The sequence below is a fragment of the Globicephala melas genome, chromosome 6 (genome assembly GCF_963455315.2).
Source record: "Globicephala melas chromosome 6, mGloMel1.2, whole genome shotgun sequence".
Classification (NCBI taxonomy): domain Eukaryota; kingdom Metazoa; phylum Chordata; class Mammalia; order Artiodactyla; family Delphinidae; genus Globicephala; species Globicephala melas.
In genome coordinates this window covers 53,017,356-53,036,515 of record NC_083319.1, presented here as the reverse complement: position 1 = coordinate 53,036,515, position 19,160 = coordinate 53,017,356, and the positions used below count along the sequence as shown (strand labels likewise).

Here is a 19,160-nt window from a genome sequence, read left to right as displayed (position 1 = left end):
TTGGGATTTCCTACCTTTTTTCACCACATTTTCCTTCCCTTAAAGTAAAGATTCCCCCAGTTTTCCTCAGGCCCTCTTTTTTTTTTCATTCTCACTGATTGTAAATATGCTGTCAGTTGTGGTCAGCCGCCCCTTCTGAGTACACAGCAGGCATCACTAATAAGGCTGATGTCCTCATCAGCAACAGGTGAGGTGTCTCTTAATGAGCCTGGGAGGACTTGCTGCTGGGGAACTTCCAAACCGCTCTCGCAGAGGGGCTATGAGACACACCCTGTGAAGGCTCCTAGACGGGGGTGCCTTCTGCCGAGCAGCCTGGACACAGACTCACGATCCTCCGTGCACCGAGGGCTCTCTGAGCAGCCCCTCACTATTGATGGCCGGTACCTGTGAGGAGTCCAATCCCGTATTCTGGACGTAGAATCTTCCGTGGAGATCCAAATTGCCCCTGGCTTCAAGTGTGACCTCAAGGCACTCAGTTTCAAAAATTCTCTCTCTAGCCTGGCCTTCTCTTTGGAGTTGCCAATCAGGATTTCCAATATCCTACCAAAAGTGCCAAATTAAATCCGTCACTTTTCTTCCTCCAGAACGAATGTTTCACTTCTGGATCCTTCTATTTCATTGAAGAGCAGCAGCATTCCCTACCCCCACCCCCCAATTATCCTGAATTTCTATTTAAAACCTTGAAAATCATCAGTTTCCCTTCTTATATGCCACGTCCTGTCAGCCACCGCAGTTACCTCTAAAATAGTTGATCAACAGTCGTCTCCTTGCCCTTGGTCTGGTTTTCCCTTCACAGGGTCAAATATTGTATAATGGCCTCCCTTAAGGGGTCTCCCTCATCCTCTCTCTTGGGCCCTTTACATTCATCCTTTATAATGCAAAAGGTTATCTTTTCTCTATTTAAATGGAGGGACACATCACTCATTCTCAGATTTCAGAAATGTTCAGGCTTGCCATTCTATCTGTGGAAGAGAATAAAGCCCAGATTCTCTGGTCATGCATAGCCTCCACCCTAGTTTTTCTTTTCCACTCCAGACTCAGCTCCCAACACAGGGTCACAGCAGCATGAGCCACGTTTCCATGTCTCTCTGCGGCTCGCTGAGCCTGGCACCCTGCCCGTCCTGACCCCTCTTTCCTACCCAAATCGTGCTCATCTTTTCAGAAAGGGCTAAAATGCCATTTCGTTCATAATACTGTACTTGATCTCTTTCCCCTGTACTTTCACAGTATGTTACAGGTACTTTTATTCACTATTTATTTAAATCTGCTTGGTATGAGTTTTGGCTTTGTCTTAAAATGTCAATCTCCTATCGGTCTGAAATCTCTTTTGGAATTTTTTAAAAAGTCATTTAAATAAAAATAGCCTCCCAAGGCATTTAGATTGATGCCTTGCTGACCAGTGGGACCCCAAAACCTTGCTGAAATAAAATTAAGTCTTTATTGTTTACTCTTTTTCCTTCTCAAAATGACAGGGTTTTACCAGGGAAGTACATTCTAAGGTCTGGCTTAAAAGATTACCGTTCAAGGAAAGGCTACAGGATTATACAGAGAATTAAACTAAGCCAGATCAATGGGGCAAAATGAAGATTTTTGCGTTTTGTTTGCCCTGTTGCAGCCCACCTCTTTAAACTGCCTCTATTTTAACTGGTAATTATACAATCTTCTGCCTTGCTCCAGCTTTGGTTTAAATAAGATATCCAACCCCACTGGCAGAAAGGACCCTCTAAGCGGGACAAGCCATGAAGATCCATACCTCTCACTCAGCTCAGAGGCACAGCTGTGTGGGAAACTCAAGTGAACAGGTAAGGAAGAGAAAGGCAGGGGCCCTGGCCCCGCTAGAAACAAGGCAACAAGAAGGGTAGAGAAACTGACCTGAGTCCCCAAAAGCCCCGAGCCCGCTGCTGGGTGGAAGGGAAGCCCACAAAGGAGGCCTTTCTCGAGGAGTGGTGGGGCTAACAGCCTTCACGAGGTGTGTCTTACATCCCGTGCAGGAGGCTGTCTTGACATTCTCGAGCAGCGGGTCCTCCCAGGGTCATCAAGAGATTCACCTGCTGCTCATCTGACCTGAGCTCCTGCACCTTTTCAAGCGGCGGCCGAAATAGCAGGCCAGGAGGAGGTAGATTGAGTGGGTAAAAGGGGCTGTGAACTGGGATGGGATTTGTCTTTTACCAAGCTCCATGCTCCCACAGAATTGCCCGGATGTGCATTTTCAAAATCTAAAAGGCAATACATTCAACATTCAATATTTAAAAACAAACTAGGGCTTCCCTGGTGGCGCAGTGGTTGAGAGTCCGCCTGCCGATGCACGGGACGCGGGTTCGTGCCCCGGTCTGGGAAGATCCCACATGCTGTGAAGCGGCTGGGCCCGTGAGCCATGGCCGCTGAGCCTGTGCGTCCGGAGCCTGTGCTCCGCAACGGGAGGGGCCACAGCAGTGAGAGGCCCGCGTACCGCAAAAAACAAAAAAAAAGACAAAAAAACACAAACTAAATGCTAAATCCCAAAACCATCTTCCAGGCCTATGAGGCTTAGTGCCTCATCTGTAAAATGGGAGAAATAATACCTATTGCAAGTCTGTGAGGGGATTAAGGTGCGATGTGTATTTACAGCACTCAGCCTAGCACTGTCTGGTACAGAGAAGGGAGAGGACATGCAGGAACTGAGAGAAAGGGTCTGATTTGGCTCGAGAAAAGTCCTGAAAATTCTATGGGAATAAACTTGGATTAAGAACTCAGTCCTAGGTAGGGGTATGGTGTGATGTGAACTGACTTAATGACAGTAAAAAAAAAAACCACACCAACTGTGTAACAGGATAGAGGTGAAAAGTCATCTTTATTTCTTATAAAAAATTTTTATTGAGGTACAGTTGACATATAACATTATATAGGTTTCAGGTGTACAACATGATGATCCAACATCTTTATACCTTGCAAAATGATCACCGCCAATAAGTCCCGTTACCATCCATCACCACACAATGTGAACTTTTATGGTTTACTCTCTTGGCGACTTTCGAGTGTGCTCTACAATATTACTGACTATAGTCACCGTGCTGTATATTCCATCCCCATGACTTATTTTATAACTGGAAGTTTGTACCTCTTGACTCCCTTCACCCATTTTCACCTACTCCCTAACCTTCCTCCCCTCTGGCAAACATCATTCTGTTCTCTTGTTTGTTCATTTGTTTTGTTTTTAATTTCCACATATAAATGAAATCATATGGTATGTCTTTCTCTGTATGACTTCTTTCACTTAGTGTAATCCCCTCAAGGTCCATCCATGTTGCTGAAAATGGCAAGATTTCTTTTTTCTTTTTTTACAGCTGAGTAGAATTCCATTGCATATACACACCACATTTTCTTTATCCATTTATCCACTGATGGACACTTGGGCTGTTCCCATATCTTGTCTATTGCAAGTAATGCTGCAGTGAACATGGGGGTGCATATTATCTTTTCAAGATAGTGATTTTGCTTCCTTTGGATAAATACCCAGAAGTGGAGTGGCCAGGTCATATGGTAGTTTTATTCTGAATTTCTTGAGGAACCTCCATACTGTTTTCCGTAGTGGCTGCACCAGTTAATGTTCCCACCAGCAGGAAGGTCCCCTCTTCTCCAAATCCTAACCAACACTTGTTATTTCTTGCCTTTTTTAGAACAGCCATTCTAGCAGGTAGAAGTGATGTCACCGTGGTTTTGATTTGCATTTCCTCTATGATGAGACATCTTTTCATATGCCTGTTGGCAATCTGTATGTCTTTTTTGGAAAAATGTCTATTCAGATCGTCTGCCCATTTCTTAATCAGAATTTTTTTTGTTATTTTTATCAGTTCTTTACATATTTTGGATATTGACCCCTTGTTGGGTATATAATTTGCAAATATTTTCTCCTATTTAGTAGGTTGTCTTTTCATTCTGTTGATGGTTTCCTTTGCTGTGCAGAAGCTTCTTAGTTCATTGTAGTCCCACTTGTTTATTTTTGTTTTTACTGACTTTTCTTTTGGAGTCAGATACAAAATTCATCACCAATACTGATGTCAGGTAGCTTACTGCCTACGGTTTTTTCTAGGAGTTTTATTGTTTCAGATCTTACATTCAAGTCTTTGATCCATTTGGAGTTAATTTTTTGTGTATGGTATAGGACAGTGGTCTTGTTTTATCCTTCTGCTGTCCAGTTTTCACAACACCATTTATTGAAGAGAGCTTCCTTTCTCCATTGTATATTCTTGCCTCCAGAGTCATAAATTAATTGGCCATATATGCATGGGTTTACTTCTGGGCTCTTTATTCTGTTTCACTGATCTGTGTATCTGTTTTTATGCCAATACCATAACGTTTTGATTACTACAGCTTTGTGATACAGTTTGAAATTAAGGAGAGTGATGCCTCCAGATTTGTTCTTCTTTCTCAAGATTACTTTGGCTATTCAGGGTCTTTTATGGTTCCATAAATATTTTAGGATCGTTTGTTCTATTTCTGTGAAAAATGTCATTGGGGGACTTCCCTGGCAGTCCAGTGGTTACGACTCCGTGCTTCCTACGCTGGGAGTGCAGGTTCAATCCCTGGTCGGGGAACTAAGATCCCACATGCCGTGTGGCACAGCCAAAAAATAAACAACAACAATGTGATTAAACCAGCCAAGATAACTAAATATAATACCACAAAAACTCAAAAAAAAAAAGTCATTGGAATTAATAAGGATTGCACTGAATCTATATATTGCTTTGGGTAATATGGACATTTTAACATGACTAACTCTTCCAATCCATGAGCATGAAATAGAAATTTCCATTTCTTTGTGTCTTCTTCAGTTTATTTCACCAGTGACATAGTTTTCAGTGTACAGGTCTTTTACCTCTTTGGTTAAATTTATTCCTATGTATTTAATCATTTTTGATACAATTCTAAGGGGGACTGTTTTCTTAATTTCTCTCTCTGATAATTTGTTGTTGGTATATAGAAACACAACTGACTTTTGCATATTGTATTTTTTGTACCCTGTCAATTTACTGAGTTCATTTATTACTGAGTTCTAACAGTTTTTTGGTGGAATTGGAAAGCTGTCTTTAAAAGAGAGGGGAGGGCTTCCCTGGTGGCGCAGTGGTTGAGAGTCCGCCTGCCGACGCAGGGGACGCGGGTTCGTGCCCCGGTCCGGGAAGATCCCACATGCCGCGGAACGGCTGGGCCCGTGAGCCATGGCCGCTGAGCCTGCGCGTCCGGAGCCTGTGCTCCGCAAGGGAAGAGGCCACAACAGTGAGAGGTCCGTGTACCGTAAAAAAAATAAAAAATAAAAAATATAAAAAATAAAAGAGCGGGGAAAACAGCCTGTGAAACTTGAAGTGGAGACATAAAAGCCCTGTTTATGAGAAGAAGCAAAACTCGCTCTTCTAGTGTGGGAAGGCAAGCCCCCACGTGTGCTTTAATGGTCCTAAAAAAAAAGTCAGTCCCTTGGCAGTGGGTGCCCAGGAAAACAGGGTGTTCTTAAGACTGAATGGAAGGACATGCAAATACTACCAGCAACAGGCTGGGGCTTGATGGTCATCATGGCTTGGGATTTACTGAAACTCTACAGAAGAGCCAAGCCTCCTAACAGGTTAAAAATAATCCTGAACGTAATGGCACCAAAGTAATCCCTGTCTATGATTTTACTTGGCTCCTTTTCCAACCTGCGTATGTGAAGGTCAATGAGATCTCAGGTGATTCTGTTTTCTTTCCCTCCGTCTTCCATATTTCTCATTATGCTTTTATGATGGAGAAAATCCCTCCAAATAAACTTTATTTTAAACTTTACTTTTCTTAAAAAATAGTAAGCTCCGGGTGTTCTGCGTGCTGACTATAAAAACGCAGAAAGATACAATTCATAAAACTACTAATAAACGGTCATTCATTAGATTGGTGCAACACAATAAAATGGTGGCAAATAAAACCCCTAAACTGGGTTTGTTAACTCTTTTGCAAAACACATGTTCATGCCAGGGATTCCCCTGGAATGTTAACAATGTAATCTGTTAGACGCCACAATATCCTTCCCAGACCTTCCAATAATGTCCCATGACATTAGTGTATTTCTTTTTAATTAAAGTAAATGCAAACAGATTTGGTCTTGATAATGTGGCAGAAGAGTTGATACGTTTCAATGAACAAAACAGTTCCATTTTAGCAGCTGTTTCGTACTCTGCTTGGTACAAGGGATTAAACAAAATGGCAAGGTGGGTCGTTTCTTCTTGACGGCAAAGAACTAGAAAATTCTTGGTCTTGGTCTGTACAGAATTGCTGAAGCCCCCAGCTACCTGAGTAGAGAAAGCAGCCCCCGGTGGCAGGTAGGTATTCCCTTCACTGGCTCTACCACGCTGGTATCCTGTCCATCATATACTGTCAGCACAGAGGACTCAGCTCAACTATCCAAATGTTACCAACGACCAGTTTGTCCTGTACACTAGATCAGGTACTGAGTCCACCAACATGCTATAGAACCCCTCGTCAGGCTGCATTTTTGAGAGAAAGCCTGGCTAAGAACAAGGAGAAAAATCTCACCCACACCCTTCTGAGTTTTAGTTCCTGGCGGTTGAGTGTCAGCTGGAGCCAGACCAGGGCAAACCCACATAGTCCTTTCTAGGGCCATCAAAGACAAAGTCAGAGAAGGGCAGGCAGGAGAGACGGGCTGTGCTCTCTTCCTCACCCCCATCTCTTACTTCATGACTCCAATGTATTGACAAGAAAACAGGCGCAGGGAGGTGAACTGACTTATCCAAGATGTCACACAACCGAACAATAACACATCTGGGTCCAGAGCCCTGATATCCTGATGCCCTGAGGTCTGGCATTCCACTAAGTTAGGAGAGGCAAACTATGGAAGAGAACAGAACCAGTGGCAGCCTCGGTAAAGCTGAAGTTTTGAGGATATCATTTTAAATAATCTTTGGAAAATATTCTACAAGGCCCAAGGGAAAGATATTTAAAAAAAAACGGTGTCCTGCATTAGGAATATACTTTTTACGATGGACTATATGACCCTAGAGACCTTAAATATTGGATTTCAGTAGGAGTGGCAGAACAAGAATCAAGCTTTGCCTGGAGCAAAGTTTCATGGTCCTGTCTACAATTTCTCACGATTCCGACAGTTCAACATTCTTTAATAGAAAATAAGAAAGGAAGCCATATAAAAGGTACATGGTCTTATACTTAAAATCAGCATTCTCCGTTGGAGACTCTCTTGTACAGAAATAGAAATGAAAACCCAATTAATTTAGTACTTTTTTGCCTTTTCATTTTGAGTTAGATTAGATATATTAATCTGGTTTTTGTTGGAAAAGAAATGAGGGTTTAAGCTGGAAGACAGCTGTTGTAAAATCTAGGAGAATTTCCAAGGAATAGCTGGGTTGAAGCAATGGTTGTATTTTTTATGCGTATTTAAACAATCTTCATCAGTGTGTTCTGAAATTAGAACAGAGCCTTCAAACTCTTGAAAAGCTCAAGAACACTTATGTCAAAACTGCACATGCCTTTAGCATTCTTTTAGGGAGGAGATCTTTACATGAAGACACAGCCTGTGAATCTAACGGGAAAGAATGCCAGCAATTTCTACCTTGATCCACACTGGTAAACAACAACAGCACAGGATTCTACTGACTTAACCAAAAGGACATGGAATGGGACCAAACCTTCTCTCGTAGCCCTCGTCTCTGGCTGGTACATTCACTTATTCACAACTATTAATGGAGTGCTTACTATGCATGAGGTACTGTCCCAGTGCTGGGATATGGCAGTGGACTAGACAGGCGCGGTCCCTGGCTTTCCTGGAGCTTAGTACCAATGGAAGAAGCCAATGAGATAACCTTTAGATGGCGGCGAGGGCGACAAAGAAATTAACACAGGTTATGTGACAGTTATCGGCAGGGCCTGGCTTTTTCAGCTAGGGTAGTCAGGCAGGGTCTGTCTGGAAAGCGACCATTAAGACAAGGAGACAACCATGGACAAGCTGGGAAGGAGCCTTCCTGGAAGTGCACAGGATCAGAAAGACAGCCCAGTGTGGCAGCCACCCAGAGAGCAAGAGGAGAGGAGGAGATTCGAGGGCCAGGCAGAGGCCAGATGGCCATGGCCTTGGAGACCGTGTTAAAGTGCTTGGATTCAACTATACTTGAGGGAGGCTGCCGGAGGGGTTGATGTGGGGAGCGGCGCTGCGGGTAGAGGGTCATCAGAGATGCTATGTGCTTTGGAAAGCGCCCTCTGACCTCTCTGAGTAGCCACCTGAACTGTCCTGAACAAAGAGGAAAGCTATTCTCTAAAACACCAGCAGTCTGCACATGTCACATGCTTCATTCAATCGTTCTGGTACCTAAATCCCCCAATCCCTTTTTCTTTTGTCAAGCTGGATGGGGGATACACTATGCCGTATGTCTCCTCCACGGGAGGCCAAGCAGGGTGGTGAGAAACTCCGAGGAGCAGAGGTGTGGCTGTTAGGGAGGCTCGGGTCTCCCAGAAATAGCCAGGAGATGAATGCCATTGCCAACCGTGTTTGGAGGCCATACCATGTGCCAAAGAGCAGCTGTCCTCCAGAGTCTGAGGATGGGAGGAGGGAAACTCATAAATAACACCCCTGGAGACTTGACACTAAAAGTCTAACATGCAGGAGGATGCGTGTTGTTTAAACTATGCTGATTTCCTGAACAGTTGAAAGCCCTCCCAAAATTAGTTCATCTCACAATCCGTTTTCATCTCTATTAACTCCCATCTGTGGACACCTAGAGACCTGTTCCTGACAAGCTCTTTAAGGTGGCTAAGTGTGCAACATTATCTCTAATAGCATTTCTCAAATCTGGCCCTTCATTGCACTAATAAGGCAGGCCAGCCACGGTGGGGAACGCAAGCTTGACAACTAACACCATTCTCCCCGTGCATGCCCCGCAATGTTCAATAAATGGGCGTTGAATGGAATGCGCTTTTTAACAGCCTCCATCAATGGACCCACTGATCAGAAAGCAGGGGATGATCATCACTGAAAGCACAGTAAGAAGGAAAAGGAAACCAGCTTCACGTGATTTCAGAGGTTGTCTTTAGGTAGGTGGAGGAGTCCCAGCACATTAAAGAGAATGCAACTCCACCCTGGATCGAGAGGCCTGACCAACATCACATACCTAGCTGGCAGTAGGGCAGGGACCCACGTACCAGCTTCCTGACCGCTAGCCCCGTGCTCTTCCTGCAGCCACGGAGGAAGCAGAAAACCAGAATGCAAAGAGTTGATAGCTGAGTGAGTACGGGTTGGAGGGCGTGAGGTGAATAAATAAGCCTGTAGCCATGTCCCATAACAGACTCAGCAAGGAAACGTGTCCCCCTCCTTAATCCCACTTATGAATGAGGATGGGGGCCTCCTTCTCCACCCCTTTTACTTTTCTTCTGTTGCCCCAAACCTTGCATTTGAGACGCACAAACAGAACTGTTTCATTTCTTCTCTTCTTATCACCTAGGTTTTTCTCTGAAATAATTTAATACTTTTTCCTTAATAGCTATTTTTTTGGTAATCTTTATATACCCAGTTCTGTGTTACACACATTTAAACTTCAGAAAATTCTACGAAGAATGAGCTAGTATTTTCCCCATTCTACAAGGAAGCTACGAGAGGTTACACGAGGCGCCCAAGGTCACAGAGCAAAATAGGTGGAACTGGGATTTGAACGCTGGTTCATCAGATACTAAGGTTTTCATCTCTTATCCACAATCCTAAACTCCCTTGAGAGACAGACATCAAAGACATAGTTCTGACACCCACCCAGACATGAGCACAGTAACAGTAAAGTCCCCTGCCCTGTCTCTAACTTCTTAAAAAACCTGTACCTTCCCCAAGCCTCACTGGGAGAATGAAGTCATTTCACAATGTATACCTATATCATAACATCACATGATGCACCTTATGTACATACACCTTTTGTTTGTCAAAAATAAATAAATAAAAAAAGATTGCATAGCTTTATTGATAAAGATAAAAAAAGTAAAAGAGAACAGAACAGAAAACAAATCTTGATTCAGAAAAGCAGCCACATATATTTCTAAAACCATCTATTTCTATGCAGTGGTTAAAGATAACGTGAATTTACTTGGGCTCCTTAGTATCTGTAAGCTCGATCCACGGTTACTTTCAATGTGTGAGTTAGACTTCAGAGCTGAACCCCAATTTCAAATGGTTAAAAATCTGAGACTTGAATTTCCAGGCATCACAGTTTTAAGAATCAATTGAAACAGGTCTCTCTCACTTCTCGCCTTTATTTAGTATTTTAGTTGGCCCACTGAGGATACTTTCTTCTATTAAACGGACCCTACTGAATTTTGACCAAAGGGAACATAACAGGTCCAATCGCTGTGAAAACAATCTAGCCAATGGACTGAGGAATAAAATAAAACTTATAGAAAGTTATCAAAATTCTTCTACTACCGTCAAATGTTTCCCCCAGACAATTCACAACTCTGGCCACCGTTAATTAGTTCAATACTTCCTTCCTGAAGTGCTGAAGGACCTTGAATTTGGCAAAACCCAAATCCATTTTCTAGGGCCTTAGCTCTCCCTTGTGTATAAAAACGGAAATGCAGCTTGCTAGCCATTTTGCCCCAGTAAATCTGATGACCCAGGTTGAAGAGCTAAAAAACGCCATTTGCTAAAAGAAAATGAATTTTTATGTCTTTTAACAAAAAGCAAGGAAAGATGATACAAAGTGACAAAGCAAAATACTAAAGGTATCATGCACATTATACTTTGGATAAAGGATCCCCCAAAACCTTGCCCGTATAAAATGAGGTCTTTTGGGAGAAAAGGACATCTCGAAGAATCACTGATGCTCTCAGCTGTGATTATGGCTAGGCGATTCCAGCCCCTGTCTGGTTTCAGGCTGGATCATATCGTACTTAATCCAGCCCAAACAGAGGAGACTTTATCCTGTTTCAAAGATTTCTAGAGAGAGAAAAATCCTCTTCGTATAGATGAGGAAATATTTTGTTATTTCTCATTGTGCATTTCAACAGAATTTCAAATATTTTGTTTGAAATCCCAACTTCTTTAGAGTTTCTTGGTACTCTTCCCAGTTCTTTGTGACTACCTTTCCTTGGATTTCTCTGCCTTTTTCCCACGTAGGTTTTAGCACAGGCTGGTGGTAGTGGAAAGCTGACTACGGGACCTCATCCTGTATTTCCAACCTGGTGTTACGTAGCTTTTCAAGACATACAGGTAAACTCCTGTGTGTTACTCCTGTTACATGTTACTTTACCGATTCCCTCTATTATTATATGGTTCAGGAGTCTCTTACTCTGTTCTCTCCACTTTGAGCTGTGGGAAGGGGAAACCCCCAAAATCCTTCTAGGGGTCAGTAGACCTAACTATGGAGATGTCATTCAGGCACCGAAACTGTGGGAAACTCAGGCTCTTATCTGGTGACAGACTGGTTGAAGGGAAAAATGATGTTCTGTGCTGCCTTTCCTCAAGGTCCCTCTGGAAATCCTGGGGCTTCTAAAACTAGCTGTGTCTATCATGAGATTTAAAGATCTGAGTCTTCCCCCCATCATTTACATAACACGGTTTGGGACCCAACAGTACAGAGCACTGTAGAAACAGAGCTTATACCATCACCAGGGGCTTATAGAGTACACCAAAAGAAGCACCCTCACACTCATACATAAGGACCGCAGTGAGAGACACCAGCAAACAAGAACCTTTCCAAATTACAGTTCTGAGACATCAGATCGACTGTGAAACAAAAGCATATTCCAAAGTTTGTTCCCTCCATCAGGCTGGCAGTTAAATATTGTACAGAGCACATAATTTAGATTGCATTCCAATTATCTTCAAGTGCTGAAGGGCACGAATCAATCACTTGGCAATTAAATTCTGGGATGTCACTAAATGTTTAGGAAGGGAAGGATTCTGAAGTTGGCAGAAGGACAAAAGGAACAGGAAGAACAGAAAAACCAGGCATTCCGGAATTCACCCTCCCACCGTTTAGTCTTACAGACACCCCAATTTTACAGAGCTCCTGCCTCAACCATGATTACAATACTAGCAACATCACAGCCCGTGCACACCTGGCTGAAGTTAAACCAAAAACACCTGACCCCTTGGGCTCATCAGACGTCTGCCAATTTAGCTCTACTAATGCTTGCCCTCACATATAAATAAAGATGTTTTTCCAAGAAATTATCAACGTGAGCCAATTACTGGTTATGTGCAAATGCACACACACACAGAGACACACACACACACAATACGTAAAAGAGCACTATTATCACCTTGGGTACCCCATGGGAAAGCTATAAAATGGTAATGGACATAAATAATTTTTTTTTTTTTTTGCGGTACACGGGCCTCTCACTGTTGCGGCCCCTCCCGCCGCGGAGCACAGGCTCCGGACGCGCAGGCTCAGCGGCCATGGCTCACGGGCCCAGCCGCTCCGCGGCATGTGGGACCTTCCCGGACCGGGGCACGAACCCGTGTCCCCTGCATCGGCAGGCGGACTCTCAACCACTGCGCCACCAGGGAAGCCCGGACAGAAATACCTGTAAAACCACCATTAGTATTCTCTTCCACACTTTCTAAAGGGACCATTCCCTGTTCAGGGGAGCCACCTATTGCCTTGAGGAGGATGACGATAACGTGGTAAGCAAAGACGACGAAAAAGACAAAATGACACCACTGACTTCCAAAAGAGGATTTGCGAGTCTACCATCAGACAGCAGTCTAAATCAGGCTTCCTTGATGGAGAGGAGTTCCCTCAATTCCAAAGGCTCCTTGTAATCAGGAGCTAAGCCAGGTGGGCAGGGATCCCCAGAACTGCTCTAGAAGCCACAGTGAAGAGCACCATGGCCGGGCCACGGGTGTATGGGGCGTTGCTGTAAGACAGGAAGGCAAGATAGAGAGCCTTCTGCCCTGGGAGAAAGGGAGCTGAGAGGAAGAGCGGCATTGCTGCGGGCAGTATTTGTAAGCCATCGAGCCAGCCCCTCCCATGCGGACGAGAGCCCAGGAATAACTCTACACACTGAAGCTCAGTGGAGCTTCCTGGTTGGTGAGCACACTGATGTGCCCGGGGGGATGCCCCCCGATTCCATGAGGAGACGGCAGGGAAACTGTGTCCCCTCCCAGAGATCCTCCTACGTCCCTCTTCATTTGGCTGGTCCTCCTGATTTGTATCTTTCAAAATAAAACTGTAACCACCAGTAGTGCTTTCCTGACCCTGTGATTCATTGTAGCAAATTACTGAACCTGAGGGGTTCATGAGAACCCCTGAACTTAGAGCCCGTCAGTCAGCAGTGCAGGTGGCGCAGGGACGCCCAAAGTGTGGCTGGCATCGGAAGTGAGCCCGGTCTTGTTGGGGAAACTGAGCCCTTTAACTTGTGGGGTCTAACTCTGGGTAGTTCGTGCCAGGACTGAATTGCAGTACGCCTAGCTGGGGCTGACATGAATACTCACCCTGCAGGCTCCGAGCCTGGTATATTTGGGGGGGTTGGCGCAGGGAGCAAGAGGTATGAGGCTACAGAAGTATCCGGGGGCACATTTACTGTGAAGGCATTAATGAAGCGTGAGCTTTAGGACTCCCGAGGCTCTGGGAGGGTCCCTCACTGTGCATTCATGTGGTCAGATACTTTGACAGAACTTGTAAACGTAAGACGTTTCTGTATTGCTTGTTTTAAAGACCTCCCTGACCCATCCAACCATCAGATTCTAGAGGCTTCAGGCCTGACAAGCCCCTGGTGGTGAGGCAGCGATTTTTGCAAAAAGGGGCTGAACTCTCTTGCCTGTTCTAGCACAGTGGGTAGAAAGCAACCAAGAGTCTGAAGATTCCCAACGAGGGCACAAAAGAGCTGAGAGCACTACAAGACCAGAGAGGCTGACAGTCTTCATGGGACTTCAGACCGCAGGAAAGCTGACCACTAGAGACTCGGGCCGGAACCCCAGACCTTAACAGCACGTGTCATCAAAGACGCCAAAAGAATAAGGTGGGACCAGCTGCACGTCAAGACCTCCAGGGACAGAACAGACCAGTAGTCCTGCGTTGAGCCCAGCAGAGATCCACAGGACAGGATGCCTGCCCCAATGCCATGATGAAACCCTAGCTTCTCCGTCTATCCAGATGCCACCTTGGGGAGGAAGATGGGAAGGAGCTCTGAGGAGAGGAGAGAAGAAGCGCATACAGGGCATGGATGTTGAACTGACTATTCCCAAAAGATGAAGTTCACCAAAGAAATTTAGGTTTCCTCAATGGAAACTGAGATTCCAAAACAATTTTTAAAAACTTAAACAAACAAACAAACTGAGCTGTGTTTGAAACTGTGATCCTCTTCATTTAAAATAACATGAATACAGAACAATTTTTTTAAGTCTTCCAACTAAACAGATTGTCTAAAGGACACTGTGGGAATTTTTAGCATACTATGATTATATAATAAAACCTGTTTGTGATGAAACCATAATACAATTTTCACAGAAAGTGGCCACAGCACTTCAATTCAACCTAAGTGTTCTGAGGCGGCGACTGCAGCCTCATCACCAAAATCTTACCTTCCTGGGCTCACAGACAGACCACATCTCCCACTCCCCCTTACAGCTAATGTGGCCACATGCCCGAGTTCTAGCCAATGGGATGCGAGCGGAAGCGACAGAGATCCAGGCAGGCCTGGTCCTTAGAACTCAACACGCACCACTCCATGCTGCGCTCCCCGCTTCCAGCTCACAGGGACAGGGATGACTAAGCTGGAAAGAGACTCTTCAGCCTGGATCCCTGAACGGCCACGCGGAGAACAGTTGCCCCCGCCAACCACAAACACCCACCTTGGGCTTCTATGTGCGAAACAAAATTCAACTTTTTTGGACAGGCCCACAAATAGGGCATGTTTAGGTCCATCTGTTGCAGAAGTGAACGTTACCCGAGGCTATACTCTTATACATCAATCCAGGGCTATTTCAATCTGGCAATCCATGGGCCCTGACTATTTGCACACAGAAGTCCTAACAAGATCCAGCGTGTCAACAAATCAGGAAAGCAAGTATGTCGGCAACTACCAAGAATACTAGGAAGTTGGATTTGAGCCGTGACAGAAGAACAGGCCAAGAAATTCAAGAGCCCGGGGGAAATGCAATTAGTATCTACTTGTGAAGGCATCACAGAAGTGGTAGCATTTGAGCTGGGCCCTGAAGGATGAGGCAAGTTCCAAAGAAAGAGGAGAGGAGGGGAGTTCATTCGAACTGCAAATGAGTCCTCGAACGTTTCATCCGGTGGGAGGTGATGCTAAAGACAGACAAAATATTGTTCTGTTCACCCCAGGGAACAGGATGAGAACCAGCGAGGAGCAGCTACCAGGAAAGAGGATATTCGTTCACAGGGAGGAAGAACTAACAGCTGGGGCTGAGCATGGAGGGGGCAAAATGCAGACGAAATGCAGAGTGTCTCCTCTACTGATGGCCAGCCTCTTGGTGGGGGCGCTGCAGAGAATGTGATCTAAGCACGGGGTGCGGAGCTGTCCCATTCAGCTGCCTCCAGCTCTGGGGTTCTATGGGTCTGCGATGCCTCTACCACGCCATCTTGGTACAACATTGCCAGGAGAAAGGAGAGTTACTGCAGCCCTGCTACAGCATTTCTCACGCAACAGTCTGGGCCAACCTCCCTTTCAAGGCTGCGTTGCCTAGGTTCGCCCACTGTGTTCAATCATCGGCCGGTGGAGACGATCTCTGCACGTCCAGGCCCATGAGAAACCCTTGAATAAAATTTTATTACCACAAAAAGCATAACAGGCTAGTATTAAACAGGATTTCTGCTGGTGAACAAGAAAGAAAACGACTGCAAGCATCTGTTTTGAAGGCTAAGGCCAGGAGGCATTCTGCATTAATTGCATGGCCTGGTTAACAGCAAGTTACCAGCTCACACCAAACAGGGACGCACATTCCCCGGAAGATTGGATTACAAAAAGCTGTATTACAATAAAGCTGTACTGAGAACAGTTTCGTCCTTCTTGGGTGACCTGGTATCTTGCAAGGCACCTTAAGGTGAAAACTATGAACATCAATTTCATGGTGTAGTTTTGTAAAACAAACTAGTTTTCCATTTTTAGACGTGCACATTATAGACAAAAAGATGTGAATCCAGTGAAGAAACACCACCTAGAAAAAAAAAGGAAGTCTACTAGATACACAGATACTATCCTAACATTATTGGTAAATTAGAAACTTTCCACTTTCCTCTTCTAAGGTTATCGTTTCATCTTCACAAGCATTCATTGAGTTTCTACTGTGTGTTAGCATGGTGCTAATCATCAGTGATATAAACTGAATGAAGAAGAGAAAAAATGAGGTATTCTAACCGTGAAAACTTCCTAAGATTCATAACGTTATTTTTTGAAGAGCATTTGCCACTGATTATTGAAAAAATGATAAATTCAGCTACCTTCTTGCCTGATAAACGAGATTATTTTGCTTGTAGTGTCTAGAGGTTATACATATATAAAGACTGACTTTAAAATGTTGGCCTAGATTGTCGTCTCATCTCCTGTAATATTCCAGGTATTCAAATTACTGCTTACATAAAAGAGAAAGGGAAAAGAATTTTCCCAAGCTCATAAATGAATATTAAAGTAAACCTCTTCCCATTATAGAATGGATCTTAATTATACAACTACAACCTCACAACAGTGAAACAAAAGAAATCCATAAAACCATATTCTGAGGCCACTGGAATATTTGGACGCGACAGTACGACGGTCACACAAAAGTTACATTTCATATGCCATTGCTCAACCGTAAGTATGAGCAATGCTTTCTTAGTCTCTTTCTTTTCAGGATACGACAGGCTTTTCGAAATTTAGGTCATGCCTCTCTCATCATACAACATCCTGAATAAGTCACATCTCAAATGGTGCCAAGACCTGTCCGCCTTTGATATCCAATCTTACAATACTTCCCCCATCGCTTTTTGACCCACCTACCTACTTACAGCCCGGGTCCTAAAATCCATGTTTTACAAAGCTTGCGAACTATATTCCCTTTCAATAAAATGAAGAACTCACAAAAACAGCTTCTATTTTGTTTGGTTTTCACCGAACCACCCTTATTATTTCCAGCACGCATTTACCGGCGCTGCCTGGAGCGCACATCCCTGATCGTTCTATCTTGGTACTAAGTCTGCTCCCAATAACAGAAATTACGGCTAAACCTTCAAAGGGAAGATTCACACTGGCCTCAGCCTCACACACGTGGCTCCTGGGAGCATTTTGATATTTCTGTGCTCGAACATTAGGAGATAACATTCCTCAGTCAAAATGAGAAACTGACATTTTCCAAAGCAGAGAAAACAAAAAACAAAACCCCCAAAGTACAGAATACTGTTTCCAAGTGTCAGTGACCCGAGCCCCAGGCCCTAGTCTGCGCTGGCGACGGTCAGGTCAGATTGAGCTGACATCGAGCCCCCACATGCATCAGCGCTCACTGATTCTGTTATTTCTAGTCAGCCGTGTGATCCTGCGGAATCACCTAACCTCTCGGGGCCTCAACTGCTTCGTCTATAAAACCAAGAGAGTACAAAGGCACCTTCCAGCGCTAACGTTCTTCGGGTCTAGGAAATAACGTGGGTAGAAGAGGCCGCTGTCCTGAACGCTCTCTCTGCGAGACTTGCAAAAGTGAAACTCCGATTAAAGACCATGAAATGAGGGGGGACAATTAACAAGTCCTCTAAGGCCCTCTTCCACATTTTGATTCTAACTCCGAGAGAGTGAGGCATGACCAGGCGATCGGTCATAAAACATTAGTGGGTCTCATAGCTCTCATAACCCTGTGTTTCCAAAGGCCAATTCTGCCCTTGCAAAACAATTCTTCATTATCTTCCAAGGCCCTGCCGTGAAATGTAGAATGACTCCACTGCAAGAGCAGAATGACTTTATCTATGTTCAAGAGGCCCTTCCCCTTCTATGGGCAACTGGTCCCTCTCAGACAGTTCCAGCCTCAGGCCCCTGATTTCTCTGAGCCAACAACACTCCACGTAGCAAGAATTCGAGAAAGCCACACCTACCCTCAGCCACTGCTTCTCTGTGAGGGCGTCGCTGTAGTCCACGTCCCGGCGCTGGCGAGACCCCCTCCCGAAGATCTTCTCCTCCTCTTCTTCACACGTCAGCCGTTCCACCTCGGCGTCATCTTTAATAATCCAGGAGGGCAGCTCATCTTCCTCCATCAGGCGGGGCTTGCGTTTTGGGTTCCGGGCATCCTCCCTCCGCCGGTCCATGTCCATGCGCTGGAGGGATGAACAGAAGTGTCACCAAAGGGAAAGGGGATTCGGTACGGTGTAGACTTGCAGCACATAAGTCTTCACAAGTCACCTCCTATGGCTGCAGGGTCCCTTCAGCTTCTCCCACGGAGCCTCTGTATCCTGGCTGACTTGTTCTAGCTCATCCCCAAGGCCCAAATCTCTTCCCTTCCCCTGTACCCATCTTTGAAATTTACTTATGCACTTAAAAAAATACTCTTTAAAAAATTCCTTTTCTTAGTCTATGTGGGTGCAAAAGCTTCCCCTTAAGTAATAGTGAGAAAATTCAAATTGGGGATGTATTTTACAAATGATTACAGCAGGGCTTCCCTGGGGGCACAGGGGTTGAGAGTCCGCCTGCCGATGCAGGGGACACAGGTTCGTGCCCCGGTCCGGGAAGATCCCACATGCCGCGGAGCGGCTGGGCCCGTGAGCCATGGCCGCTGAGCCTGCGCGTCCGGAGCCTGTGCTCCACAACGGGAGAGGCCACAACAGTGAGAGGCCCGCGTACAGCAAAAATAAATAAATAAAAAATAATAAAAATGATTACAGCATAAATTGATAGAACATTGTAAATAAACTATACCACAATAAAAATAAAAATGAGTTTAAAAAAATGAGCTCTGGTGATACAACTCATTGCTGCACTGGTATAGAAGTATTCTTCAAGCATATAAAGGGGAAAGTTCATTAAGAAAATTTCCTTTCCCTCAATAGGGTTCATGCTTTTAATTAAAGAGCCAGGAAAAAAAAAAATCAGCCACCCAGCGTCACTATAAAATAGCCACCCTTGGTTGGACTCAGACATGTGGGCACATAACTGGTTTATTAATCAGTTGGCCATGAATGCATTGAATTTTTAGTGCACCCTGGGCTCTGGGAGAGGAATGTCCCTCAATT

At 44.7% G+C, this 19,160-nt stretch overlaps 1 protein-coding gene across 6 annotated transcripts in view; it reads right to left on the bottom strand.

Annotated features, from left to right (window-relative positions):
• The window catches only part of SMARCA2 (SWI/SNF related BAF chromatin remodeling complex subunit ATPase 2), a 172,684-nt gene that overhangs the window by 47,070 nt on the left and 106,454 nt on the right, over window positions 1-19,160 (bottom strand). For all 6 annotated transcript variants that reach the window (XM_060300876.1, XM_060300880.2, XM_060300878.2 and 3 more), the window contains one exon: window positions 18,030-18,248. In XM_060300876.1, coding sequence (XP_060156859.1) covers window positions 18,030-18,248 — 219 coding nt within the window. The remainder of the gene's footprint in view (window positions 1-18,029; window positions 18,249-19,160) is intronic.